Below are 13,723 nucleotides of genomic sequence, written 5' to 3'. Positions count from 1 at the left end.
GAGAAGAGAAAAATTGAGGATTTAATATAATTAAATCACATCTCTAACGAAATTTTGTAAAGCACAAGTTACGGAAGAAAAATACTTTCCTTTAAGCTGAGATAATTATGCAGTTAAGTGTACCTATCGAAAATAAGCAAATAAAACCTACCTCTTATCTATAAATACATGTAATCGATATTTCATGCTTATGTTTCGCCTCTACCCTGTGTTCGCCATTAAATTCATTTGCCATTCTTGCACTTATTTAATCTTTCGAACATGAGATGGGACAAGAGAAGAAAAAGAGGTCCAGAGAGGTCTCCAAGATGAAGATTGTTTTCACTAAATATTATATTGGAACCTATATTACAGAATAGGTCAAAAACAATGAAAACGACGAAGGGGAAATGTGACTTCCGAATAAATGGCGCACAAAAAGATGTACAAAGACAGGCATGGATGAAATTTCTCAGGAATTGAAAAATCATGGATCAATGGCCATTGGAGTAATACGCTTCCTGGCTGGCTTATTTGATAAGGGTGTACTCTTCGAACTGGACAATTGTTGCTGAGCCTTTTCTTCTGCCCCTGATTTTATACTGTCCAAACTTGATTGCAGAGTTGCTGTCTTCTCCCTTGATTCCGTTTGTTTTCCATCTGAATCTGGATTAGCTAGCTGTTTCTCAGTCTTGTCTTGAGCTCCAAAACTTACTGTACCCAAATTCCATGGCTGTTTCGCTGCCTTATGTTCTGCTTCCGCTTTTCTTCTATCTAATTCAGCAGTACCAATTCTTCCAGTTGCTTCAATAACCATGTCATCGGTTTTCTCTTCTGCTTCATTTTTCCTACTATCGACTATAACCCCTTCAACATTCCCAGTTGCCTCTATGACCATGTTGTCAGGCTTGTCTTGGGTAAGAGTGCTCAGGTTTTCTGTTATTGCAGTGCCTATATTCCCAGACTCTCCAGTGACCATGTCAACAGCCACCGCTTCTATTTCCATGTCCTTGCTCTCTGATAGAACTGCACTAAAATTCCCAGTTGGTACAGTGGCATTGCCTGTCTGTACAGTACTCTTACTATCCTCCTCGACTTTTGCTTCTAGAGAAACATGCAATAAGGAAATAAAAAACATTGGACTGGTGACGATGACAGCAGAAAAATGAAGACAGCTTACCAGATAAAGAGTAAGGTGATCCAAGTTCGTCATTTTCAAATTCCACCAAAGAGCAGAAACCATCTTGTGATGACAATGCCAAATAACGAGCATCAGATGACCTTGTGAACAAATACCAGTTAGAGATAAACCTTTCCCCAAAAAATTATAATTCTCAAACCTAAAAAGGAATTGCTAGCAAATAAAAGTTACCAAGTAATATCTGTTATTGCGGCATAGTGAAGACCAGATAATACAGCTAACGGAGATATGCTCTCGGTGTCATAAATGTACAGCGAATTCAAAGTGGCCACAGCAAATATGATGCGATATGGGAGGTTAAATACACGAGCTGCACTAAACAAAAACCACTATTAGGCTTCTGTTGAGCAAGAAATTCTCCAAGATGGACATGATTTTAAGCAAATACCAATTGGTAGTGCAAGTGTCGAATTTAAGCTGACTCCCATACGACTCAAACAATTAAATTATAACAAGACAATCTAGCAGTAGGTGAGGATTGTATGGATCAGACAATGTTATTTGGCTTGATTAAAGACCATTTAAATACAACTGTTCATAAAATAGAAGTACACAGATACCTGAGTCAAGAGAGTTCGTTCCCCGAAGTTTAAAAATTATAGGACAGAACCGGACCGCTACAACAGCTTTATTTGTGCAGGGGAGCAGTATAGCAGGCCTGTATGAGGTCAAATAAATAAACACATCAAAACGCATACTTCTCTATTTGATCCATTAACATAACATGAATAACTGAACATAAAAGAGAAAATTGTAGTTTGCATAATGTCTCATGCTCTTGAAAAGGATTAAATAGCGGAAATTTTACCTAGAAAGATCTTTTCGAGAAATTATGTAAGCCGCATTCACAGTCTCAGATGCAGTATTAGTTTTGTAAGAGCCTGAAATATGGGGAGACATAAATTTACCGATAAGAAACAAAGCATGTAATAAATATTGTGCAGAAATTCAGGTCTGGGAGAAAGATACCAATATGATTCAACCAATAACAGGAAATTAAATTATGCCATGTAAAACAAGGGGAAATTATAAAAAGTTCGTCTTTGACTTAGACACTCATTCACTTCCTTGTAAAATAAAAGATGATAAACTATGAAAAATTCAAAAACTGGCCAGATTCTAGAAAAATCTCAACAACAGCTCATCCTTAGAAGTAGCACAAAAAGTAAGATTAATCAAAGCAAGATCAAGTCCAACTCAAAGCTAATACCTGCAGGCACAACTAAAAATGAACCATCAGGAGACCATGCTAATCTTCTGAAAAAAGATGGCAATGTCTCGTCGTGGAAGAGGTGAATTTTTGTCTCCTACATTAAGAAAATCAAGCGTAACGTTCAAGTATGTTACAACCTTAAACGATGCAAATAAAGACTGATATCACCATTATATGCTAACCTGAGAATTTTTTAATAATGGCTTATCTGCCTTAGAAATGACTTGCTGGCAAACATAATTGATTTTCTCAGTGCCTTTTGATTTATGAGGCTTATTCATGTAAATTCTGCAAGTCCTATCTGAACTAAGAGAAGAAGCGTATTTCCCTAGAGGGTCCCATGCAACCCCTTGAACATAGTGCGCATGGGCATCCAACGTCTGAAGGTTAGTTCCTGGCAAACAAGAATCATGTACAACATATCAACTAACATGTGCCACGATTCAAGTGTATCAAAGACACTCATGTGTTTTCTTTTTTACCTTTGTTAACATCCCATATAATGCAACAATTATCAACTGATCCAGATATGATATATGTGGCATCGGAAGACCACTGCAGGTCCAAAATGTCCTTGAGATGAGATCTAATGCATAAAAATATCCCTTATAAGTCAGAAATAAATGCAGTAAAACATGAATGCTGAAAAATAATGCAATTGGTCTTTAGACGGTTCCTGGAGCTTTGGTTTTTAACTGAAGTTAATGGTGTCCTGTAATCCTTTTTTTTTTTCGATTTCATCTGTTGAGATAAGGCTTTATTGTCATTCGTCATTACGAATGGTTGTAGTCATTGTTTGTAATGCTAGTCTAATAAGACTCATTTTTCCAAACACGTGTATTTTTCCAGAAATAAATAGGATTACATCAATATCAATATTTCAAATAAAAACGCATAAGCACAAATTTGGCACTCCCTCTCTGAATAAAATGTGGTATATTCAATTTCACAAACAGAATGGAGATCAGGCAGCTAAAATATGGAAAATTTGTTTTACAGCCTTTCGTGTTTCTTTTAACTTTTTTACAATGTTCAGCTTTTAAACTATTTAAGTATGCAAAGGCCTTACCGTAACATCTTGAGAACCTTCCATGCCTGACCAGTATCGGCAGAATTTAGCTTCCATATTATCAGGTCCCCTCCTGGATAAAGAAAAATAAAATCCGATTCAGACAAAGCATTGCTTCATTACATTAACTCAAGCTAAAATTCCTTAACCAAGGTCGTACCATCAGCGCCAGAGGCCAGCAATTCCCCTGCAAATAGTCAGAAATAGAAGTTATCACTAAACGAAAGCACCACACCGTTTCTTGCAGCACAGTAAGCGAGGAAAAATAATGCAAATTTCATTAATCGGTTCCATTTCCGTGACAACGAAAGTATAGGCTAGTAATTAACTTGGTAGATATTTGATCCAATGAAATTTTGTTGCATCCTGATTCTACGAGGAGAAAGAGAAATGGCGAATTGGAATTACCGGAAGAAGAGAAGCGAATAACATTCACTGCAGAGCTATGATAAGAGAGGTTACTGAGATAGGAAACTACGGGAAGTTTCTCCGTCCCCGATGGCTTTATCGACCAAAACTGCAAACACAAGAAAAAGAATCAAGTGAGTAATTAACCCTAATCACAAGCAAAGAACGAGAGCGAGCTAGAGAGACCTTGATGTCGAAATCGGCGCCAGCGGTGGCAAGAGTGGCGGTGAGGGGGTGAAAATCGAGAGTTAAGACGGGTTTTCTCTCGTGCCAGATAATCTGAACCGTGCCACCCTTCATTCTCTTCGGATTCGGAGGTTTAGGTTTAGAGTGTAGAAGAAGAAGCCACTCAGACACTGAAAAAATGGTTTTTCGCGCGCCCCTTTACACTTGGCGGGAAATGCAATGTGAACCCACACTACTCTTCTTCTCTTCTTCTATTTCATCCTTTTGGCTACACTGTATCATATTAACCTTTTTTGTTGAACACATTAACATTAAAATATATGGATGTTTGTCGACTTTATTGTGTTTTCTTTCAATCAATTTAATCTATCTTTCTTTAAATATATCTGATTCAAGTAAAATCGTATTTCGATTGGAATGAACACAAAAACTATTTGACATTTCACTTTTAGTTCAATTAATTTAAGACAAATAATCTCATTAATACCTATATCTATGCATTACAAAGAATGTCAAAGTAAGTCAACTTAGAGGTTAAGAAGTTAGGTTAAAAAAAATGACTTCAACTTGATACATTTGTGACCACATTTAGAAATTTTACAATTTGTCTCTACCCATTTCATTATATTAAGAAAATTAAAACACTAATTCATCTAAAAAAATTATTAACATACTAACCTTAGCAAAACAGAAAGGAGAAGAATGTGTAGAAACAACAAAAGAAGGCGGAGGAACGCGGAAAGACTAGTAATGGAGTGGAGCACGAAGAAGTGTAAAATGAACAGCCGAAGGAACTGTGGAGGATCAAGTCAGATGTGATGAGATCTGATAAAGAGAAAATAAAACAACCTAAATCTGAGAAGAGGTGACGGCGGCTGAAAATTAGATACAAATATTGTTTTAGATCCTTCCAAGATATGAAAGAGACAACAAAAATTAGAGTTTTCAAGTGGGTCACGGGTCAGTTCACCATAACCTGACTTAAACTCGTATAACTTAGATTGAATAGAGAAATACCAGTAGTGGAATAGAGGGCAAAGAAGTGTAAGATGAACACCTAAGAACACTGAAAAGCCAGAGAAACAATGAAGAATCAAGTCAGATGTGACGAGATCTGATGGAAAGAAAATAAAATAACCTAGATCTCAGAAGAGGTGGTGGCGGCTGAGAATTAAATACAAGCATTGTTCTAGGTCCTTCCAAGATAAGAAAGAGACAACATAAATTAGGGTTTTCAGATGGGTTACGGGTCAGTTCACCTTAACCTGACTCAAACCCATATAACTTATATTGAGTCAGTTCAAACCATTTTGACTCATAATCAACAAAAAGAAATCAATTTTTTTAACCTATCTCAACTCAAATATGTAATGAGCTAAGTTAATTGAGAATAATAATTTATTTTGACATGCTTAGAAGACATTTAATACAAAACTAATCATGATGTTTTAATTTCTATTTTTAAACATTCTTATGCAACTTGTGTTTTAAAGAAAACATTGACAAAAAATTTCATACTATAATTAATATTTTATTTCATATTTTTCATTTATATTACTAAGAGTATTATTTAAGATTTAGAATTTAGAATTTTAATCTATTAACATTATAGGAGATGTTTTATACAGGAATTTTTTTAAAAAGATGTCTTAATAATATTTATAAATATAAAAAAAAATTAAGTTTGTTTTTCAATTTCAACTTGAAAAGATAAGAAGTTATATGTAATAACCAAAACATTTAACTCATTTTCAAGAAAAATATATAAACTAAAACTAAATCTCACTTAGAATAAAGGAGAAGGAGTGTGTAGGAACAAAAGAAGAAATGGAAGGTATTACCTATTTATCATAAGCTGACTCAGATACGTAAAATTTAAATGAGGGAGTTGAAACTATTTTGACTCATAATCAACAAAAATTTTAATTTTTTTAATTAGATTCAATTCAAATCTCTAATAAGCTCCGTTAACTCATAATTATAACTTATTTTGACATGTTTACAAGACATTTATTGCAAAACTAATCATAATGTTTTAATCTTTATTTTTAAACATTCTTGTGCAACTAATTGCTGTGTTAAAGAAAAAATTGACAAAAAAATTTACACTTTAATTAATTTTTTTTTTCCAAAATTTTCATTTATATTACTAAGAGCATTCTTTAAGATATAAAATTTTAAATTTTATTATATTAACATTGGAGATGTTTTATATAGGAAATTTTCAACAAAGATGTCTTGATATTTTTAAATATTAAAAAAAAATAAGTTGGTTTTTCACTGCAGCTTGAAAATATATGAACTTCTATATAATAATCAAAACATTTAACTCATTTTAAAGAAAAATTACATACATTTTTAATCCCTACAAAATAAACATTATTTCATTTTTGTTGGCAAGAAATTGTTAATGTTAAAGATTATAATTAACTAATACTTTCAAGTTTTACAAACATGATAAATAAAGAAATGTATTTTTATACACTAATAACAAATTTCATCATATTGTATAATGATTAAAAGATGTTATTTAAAACTTTACAATACTTCTTATAGGTCCTTCCAAGATATACAAGAGACAACAAAAATTAGGGTTTTTAAGTGGGTTATTAGTCAATTCACCGTAACCTAACTCAAACTCGAATAATTTTTGATTGAGTGGGGAAAGACTAATAGAAGAGTGGAGCGCAAAGAAGTGTAAGATGAACACCCAAGAACACTGAAAGTTAGAGAAACAGTGAAGGATCAAGTTAGATGTAACAAGATCTGATGAAGAAAAAATAAAACAACCTAGATATGAGAAGAGGTGGTTGCAACTAAGAATTAAATACAAATATTGTTCTAGGTCCTTCCAAGATATGAAAGACACAACATAAATTAGGGTTTTCAGATGGGTTGTGGGTCAATTCACCTTAACCTGACTCAAACTCATATAACTTAAATCGAGTGAGCTGAAACCATTTTAATTCATAATCAACAAAAGATTCAATTTTTTAATCTGACTCAACTCAAATCTATAATGAGCTAAGTTAACTCGGAATTATACTCTATCTTGATATGCTTATAAAATATTTATTGCAAAACTAATCATAATGTTTTATTTTCTATTTTTAAACATTTTTGTGCAGCTTTTGTTTGAAAGAAAAAAATGAAAAAAAATTCATACTTTAATTAATATTTTATTTCATATTTTTCATTTATATTATTAAGAGTATTATTTAAGATTTAGAATTTAGAATTTTATTCTATTAACATTAGGAGATGTTTTATATAGGAAATTTTCAGAAAAGATGTCTTAATATTTATAAATATATAAAAAAAATTAAGTTTATTTTTCAATTTCTGTTTGAAAAGATAAGAAGTTATATGTAATAACCAAAACATTTAACTCAATTTCAAGAAAAATTGTATATTTTTTTAATCCTATAAAATAAACATCATTTAATTTTTGTTGGTAAGGAAAATGTGAACGTTAAAGATTATAATTAATTAATAATTTCAAGTTTTAAAAACATGATAAATAAAAAAATATATTTTTATACATTAAAAACAAATTTGTCTTATCTTTTTAAAAATTATTATTTCAAAGTTTACAAAACTTTTAAAAAAAATTATGGAAACAAAACTAAATCTCACTGAAACCAACCACTCTCTTTAACTATTTAGTATTTAAAATACGTGTTTTCTTCCACCATTTCAATCTATTCCTTAAGTAAGTAAGTTGAATCGACTTCGAATAATTTAAGACAATTAAATGTTTAACTTTGGATTCAATTACATTGATACCAATAATCTTTTTATCTGTATAATTGTGCATTTTGTTCACCAATATCCTGTGAGAAACCCTATAATTTAGATAAGAATAAAAAAATAGTTTTATTAATTAAAAAAAACATTAAATATGTCTTTAATCCTTGAAAAATAAACATGTGTTAGTTTTGGTTCTATGAAAAACATAATTGTTAATTTATAACTAATAAAAAATTTCAAGTTTAAGTAACAGGACATGAAGAAAAATAATTTTAAGAATTGATAACAGAATTTGTATATTTTATAATGACTAAAAACAGTTATTTAAAATTTTATAAAGTTAAAACAAAAGGTTTAATGAAGATGATCATTAAAACTCACCAAAAGAAAGTAACAACTTATTTACCTCTTTTATAGTTGAGGAAGAAAAATAACATGTTATCATACAACCTTTTATGTCGTGGAATAAAAAAAAAAAGCCTTTTTTTCTAGTGCTTTAATTCCAATATCCTCACAATTTTTTCATGCATCGATTTAAATTTTCAAAATAGTCATTTTATCTTTTGTAGAAAGTGACTTTCGAATTACATATTTTAACTTTTATAATGAGTTTCTCATTCTTTATGAGATTTTTTGGAATGAGACTTCCAAAATAATTTTTTAAAATCATGTGAAATATATTTTAGTATGATTTTTTTGGAACGAGATTTCCAAAACAAACTTTACAGAATATATATATATTTTTATAATTGTGGATAAACACCATACATAAAGTATGTTTTAAATCAATAACTCTTATAGTGTTAATTTTAAATTAAAGAAAAATAAATTATTTATCAATTTTGATATCCTTAAATAAGTGAAAGTTTATTGTATGTAATAATATTTTCAAGATCTGATATTGCTTACATGGGAAGTACATTGAATAGATATATTTAACGTTTTAATCAAAAACATTGAGATGTACTTGCAATACTTATGAGATATCTACGAAGTTTAATGTATTATGGCATTGAATATAGTTGAGTTCTTATTACTCTAAAAGGGTATAATGATGCTAATTGATTCTCTGATTCAAATGAGAGAAAATCCAACCCCATGTGTTTCAATACATTATGATTACCAATCAACAATTGTTATAACTAAAATCAATAACTATAATGGAAAGAAAAGACATATACAATTGAAATATAATTTGGTGAAACAAGTGCTAAAGAGTGAAACAATTTTCATTGATTATGTAAAATCAATGTTCATATGGGTAAAAACAAGTAACTTATTAGTCACAAATGATTTTAAATCAATTATGTTCATTCCTATGATGTGTGTGACAATGCTAGAGATTGCATTATTGAGAGGTTAAACTTTATAACTAAAATTATGTGGTTTAAGAATTTTAGTTTAAACAAAATTTTTAATGATTTCCATATCTCTCACGAGTGTGTATGATTTACAACAAATACTTGATGAAATCACCTGTATGTGTGTCGAGTAGGGTCACTTATATGAAATATTGACATGATATTTAGAGCACTCATAAATACCAAGCATGTGTGTGGTCATAAAGCGCAACATAGAGATAATAATAAAAGTTGTGGGGTTGTATTGTGATTGATAAACCGTCAACACACGTCAAGTTTCCTTGGTTCATATAGTTTGCTCTACTAACTATATTTTGTGTTAAGTTACTCAATCTAAAACCGGTTCATATAACTTGATATGCTAACTCTGGTGCATTACATCTTATATGAGACCTAAGATTTTTTTCTTTAATTTATTTTTCATATCTTATTCTTTGCAATATATGGGGGATTATTGTAAAACGAGAGTGTATTGCAAAGATAAGGATTTAAATTGGATCCTTGCATATCGAGATGTGCCACAACAATCGAAGTTCTTAAATCGCAAGTTTTTCCATCCTTTTCGAACATGGTGCAGGCTTGTTGCAACTGACTTGTTGAACATTAGGTTTGTTGTAGATTTTTCTTCTACAAGCCATTGTGGTGAACATTGGGTTGGTTGCAAAAGTTTACCTTTACAAGTGTGGGGATATTTCACTCATCATAAACTCCTCTTATACCTATAAATAAGTGTCCAATGCTTCATCCAAAAATACACTCAATTCACATCTCTTTTACTCTAATTCATTTGCTCTTTTTTTACTTTTATTTTATAAACTTGGGTTTAATAATACTCTTTAAGAGTTTCTTGCTAGATTCTCAATTCCTTAAAAACATTATGAGAAATTTATGTTGTATTTTGAAAAACTTACATAAGACACCACGTATAAGTCCTTAAGAACAATGATGATTTAAAGGAAACCCATCTAGTTTGTATTTTCGTCAAATTTTATAACAATGGTGGTGATAGTTGTGCCATAAGCAATGATGTGAAGGGTGTTTAAGATGATTCCTCTTATTATGGATGTGCATGTAGTAAATTGTAGGGGTGCGAGAAGCAATATGTGTTTTATGAGAATTTTCGTTGTTGGGCTTCCCTCGTGGAGGGGCATACATAGGTGGAAAGCTTGTATTTTGTGTTAATTTGCGAGTCATTAACCGTCCCTGGTCTCCATTTATTTGAAACTTATTTCAGTGAAATCTCAAGAATAACTTACAATTCTGTCATATCATCGACAACTTTCATTCTGCTTTAAACTTTCAAAAGTTGTTCAAACGAAGTCAGTTTCTAGCTTCACTGTTTTATTTTCGCCCACCTAGTTCCCGACAAACAGTTGCAAGTCATATGCTTTCACTGTTTTATTTGCAAAATATACAAAAGCAGCTAAAGGAAAAACTGATAAGCTTTATAAAAACACTGAATAAATTACATAGAACAACTTCTACTGAATGAAATAAACACCAGGTAACAGTTAAGTGGTTCACATTACCTACCAACTAATCAAGATTCTGAACAATCCCCAGAGCAACATCGCATATACGCTTCAAACCGTCCTCTCTACGAGCCAGCTCAGGAGGATAAACCAAACCTTGGTAACGTTTGAACATGTTGTGACAAACACTTGGGTAATCAGAAGCTGCAGCGATGTGCATGGAAGCATAGTCATATGCCTCATTAGCCAGATCCTGTGCAGAAGCTTGGAGGGCATCGTTGGCATAGGTGTACTTCTCTGCACACTCCTTCAGCACCCTTTTGGTGGAGTCGTTGGCAGTGCCAAGCAACCGAGTCTGAGAGGATAAATAGAGAGAAGTGGAAGTAGCATTGGCCATTCCAATCCCAACCATGATCACAGCCAAGCCCTTTGGGTCTGCGTTGGTGCTGCTTGGATCGGATTTCAAGGAGGAGAAGCATAGATCGAAGTAGTTGGTGTTCTTGCAAGTTTTCTTTATCAAAGTGCCATCTCCTTTCACCAATGCTTCTGGTTGAAGGTGTGCTAGCAAGAGGAGAAAAAAGAACCTCTTAGAAATCATTATGCTAGAAATAAGAACAACCCACCAAGGAATCATCATAGGTATATTTGTAAGTGGACAAAATGTAGATGCAAATTTTAATATGGTTTGCTACCTCATCTTAGAGTTCTACCATTATCAACAAAATGAATGAGGATAATTTAGAAAAATACCTAAATGAAATTTACTATTGGGAGAATATGTGTGAAAATAGTAAAGTTCATTTGATATTATTTTTTTCATACCACAAAGCAATATATTTTTTTATAAGTCGTCTTGGTTATACTTTTTCAAATAATACTCAATGAAAATATAAAAGTATTCTTTGTTTTGAAGTTTGTAACTTCTTTATGATTTTATTCTTAAATTATTTGTAATTTTTATTTTGAAGTTAGGTAAAACTATTGGATAGATAGATACCTTCTCTGTTTTCCATTACATGCCGTTCAATTTGTAATGATAATCGAGGCGATAAGGTCAAGAAAACAGAGTAATGTTCGGAAACGCGTTTCAAGAATTACCGAGTTGCCTAAATTTTCGGCTTCAAGTGGGACGACAACAAATTGTTGCAATATTCTATGTGGGAGTCGTGGCAAGAACAAACGATATTTGACACACATAAAACCTTTTATATTCATTTGATATCGTTCTTTTCTATTTTTTTTTAAGTTTAAAAGTTTACTCTTTGTACTATATCAGGTGATTGATTGGCTAAGGAGAATCCGAAATCAAAACAGGCAATCAACCGACTTTCAGATAAACATTAATTAGGAAAGGTCAATATCATTAATGGCCAACTAATACGTTTAATGGTCATATTAAATGCGAATATACGCTATTTATAAATGATTGACAGGTCATATTACATAAGAATATGATATTAATGGACAGTTAGCAGGTATTATTGGAATTATTGCCATATCAAATATGAATTAATGAGCTTAATTGTTGTACGTCCTATGAATATAGGGTTAATGCCCAGGTAAAGAGCTGGCTCTGTAATAATAAAAGATAGACCTCCTATGAATATAGGGTTAATGCCCAAGTAAAGAGTTGGCTCTGTAATAATAAAAGATAGACATCTTTATGAAACATATTTGACTTGAGCGTCGGAGTGTCTTTTGCAGGTCAACCACCCATCGGGGTGGATTACGTTTTCGGAGAGGATTAAAGATCAAAAGAGAGCAAAGCAAGGAAGAACGACCGACCCTCGGACAAATCTCACCGAAACATTTTGGCGCCAACCGTGGGGCCGAGCGACATCCCCATGAAATCACGAGGAACCAGACGTGTAGATGTGCGCTCGGCCTCGACATTGCTATTACCAGGTTTTGCAACAAGAGTACAAAATTCCATAATAATTTCTAAAGGCATTTCTTTTATTTTGAGAACTTTCAGGAATGTTCAGTTCTACTTTCAATGTTGACAGGTTCCATTTTTTATTATAATTTATAAATTATAATATATTTGTTTAACTCATATTTTTGTGAGTAAAAATATCCTGCACAGGAAGATTCGGTCCTACGCTCAACCTTATCAGGTTCCAGTAATTCATGCTCAGTCACTATGCTCAGTCACTATGCTCAGTCACTGGTTGCTAACTTTGTTAAATTTCGTATTCAACGATGCAGTCTCTCAGGAAGAATTTGAAGCTAAAGACCGAGCGGTAAATCCCACTTGGCGAAGAGGTAAATTCCTCTATAAAGATTGAAGACCGAGCGGTAAATCGCACTCGGTGAAGAGGTAAATTCCTCTATAAAGATTGAAGACCAAACGATAAATCCCACTCGGCGAAGAGGTAAATTCCTCTATAAAGATTGAAGACCGAGCGGTAAATCCCACTCGGCGAAGAGGTAAATTCCTCTATAAAGATTGAAGACCGAGCGGTAAATCCCACTCGGCAAAGAAGTAAATTCCTCTATAAAGATTGAAGACTGAGCGATAAATCCCACTCGGCAAAGAGGTAAATTCCTCTATAAAGATTGAAGACCAAGCGGTAAATCCCACTCGACGAAGAGGTAAATTCCTCTATAAAGATTGAAGATCGAGCGGTAAATCCCACTCGGCTGAGCGGTAAATTCCTCTCGTTGAGACCGTTCGACTCAAATAAGATATAACAACCTCCCTCAAAATCATAAGTCCTACAGTTCACCTTGGCTAAAGCCGCACGCTTAACTCGGACTTGGGGGGCTTAATATACTGTACCCGGTGATCGATCGGCTAAGGAGAATCCGAAGTCAAAAGAGGCAACCGACCGACTTTCAGACAAACATTAATCAGGAAAGGTCAATATCATTAATGGTCAATTAATACGTTTAATGGTCATATTAAATGCAAATATACGCTATTTATGAGTGATTGACATGTCATATTACAGAAGAATATGATATTAATGGATAGTTAGCAGGTATTGTTGGAATTATTGTCATATCAAATATGAATTAATGAGTTTAATTGTTGTACGTCAGGGTTAATGCCCAGGTAAAGAGTTGGCTCTCTAATAATAA

At 32.5% G+C, this 13,723-nt stretch overlaps 1 protein-coding gene and 1 pseudogene across 1 annotated transcript; both read right to left on the bottom strand.

The window, feature by feature from the left end:
• Positions 1 to 300: 300 nt before the first annotated feature.
• On the bottom strand, positions 301 to 5,208 carry FAS2 (Transducin/WD40 repeat-like superfamily protein). The gene is made up of 13 exons (XM_047312122.2): positions 4,735 to 5,208; positions 4,057 to 4,329; positions 3,871 to 3,979; positions 3,623 to 3,649; positions 3,463 to 3,535; positions 2,876 to 2,979; positions 2,576 to 2,787; positions 2,391 to 2,487; positions 1,989 to 2,061; positions 1,741 to 1,838; positions 1,352 to 1,490; positions 1,160 to 1,260; positions 301 to 1,083 (listed from the first exon to the last, which is right to left on the bottom strand). The coding sequence occupies exons 2-13, from the start codon at positions 4,168 to 4,170 to the stop codon at positions 467 to 469; spliced, it is 1,764 nt and encodes a 587-aa protein (XP_047168078.1). The 5' UTR covers positions 4,171 to 4,329; positions 4,735 to 5,208; the 3' UTR covers positions 301 to 466.
• Positions 5,209 to 10,591: 5,383 nt separating this feature from the next.
• On the bottom strand, positions 10,592 to 11,283 carry LOC124836881 (cell wall / vacuolar inhibitor of fructosidase 2 pseudogene; annotated as a pseudogene).
• Between the last annotated feature and the right edge of the window lie 2,440 nt (positions 11,284 to 13,723).

The sequence above is a fragment of the Vigna umbellata genome, chromosome 1 (genome assembly GCF_029865625.1).
Source record: "Vigna umbellata cultivar VRB3 chromosome 1, Vumbellata_1.0, whole genome shotgun sequence".
NCBI classification, from domain to species: domain Eukaryota; kingdom Viridiplantae; phylum Streptophyta; class Magnoliopsida; order Fabales; family Fabaceae; genus Vigna; species Vigna umbellata.
The sequence above is the reverse complement of the archived record's forward strand: the minus strand, read 5'-3'. Positions and strand labels throughout refer to the sequence as shown.

Bases quoted from the DNA above. Each gene is read 5' to 3' on its own strand.
- FAS2 (XM_047312122.2), bottom strand. From the start codon at position 4,170: ATGAAGGGTGGCACGGTTCAGATTATCTGGCACGAGAGAAAACCCGTC. The intron at 3,980-4,056 runs GTCTCTCTAGCT...TTGTGTTTGCAG, and splicing joins GCGCCGATTTCGACATCAAG to TTTTGGTCGATAAAGCCATC. The intron at 1,084-1,159 runs GTAAGCTGTCTT...ATGTTTCTCTAG, and splicing joins ATCACCTTACTCTTTATCTG to AAGCAAAAGTCGAGGAGGAT.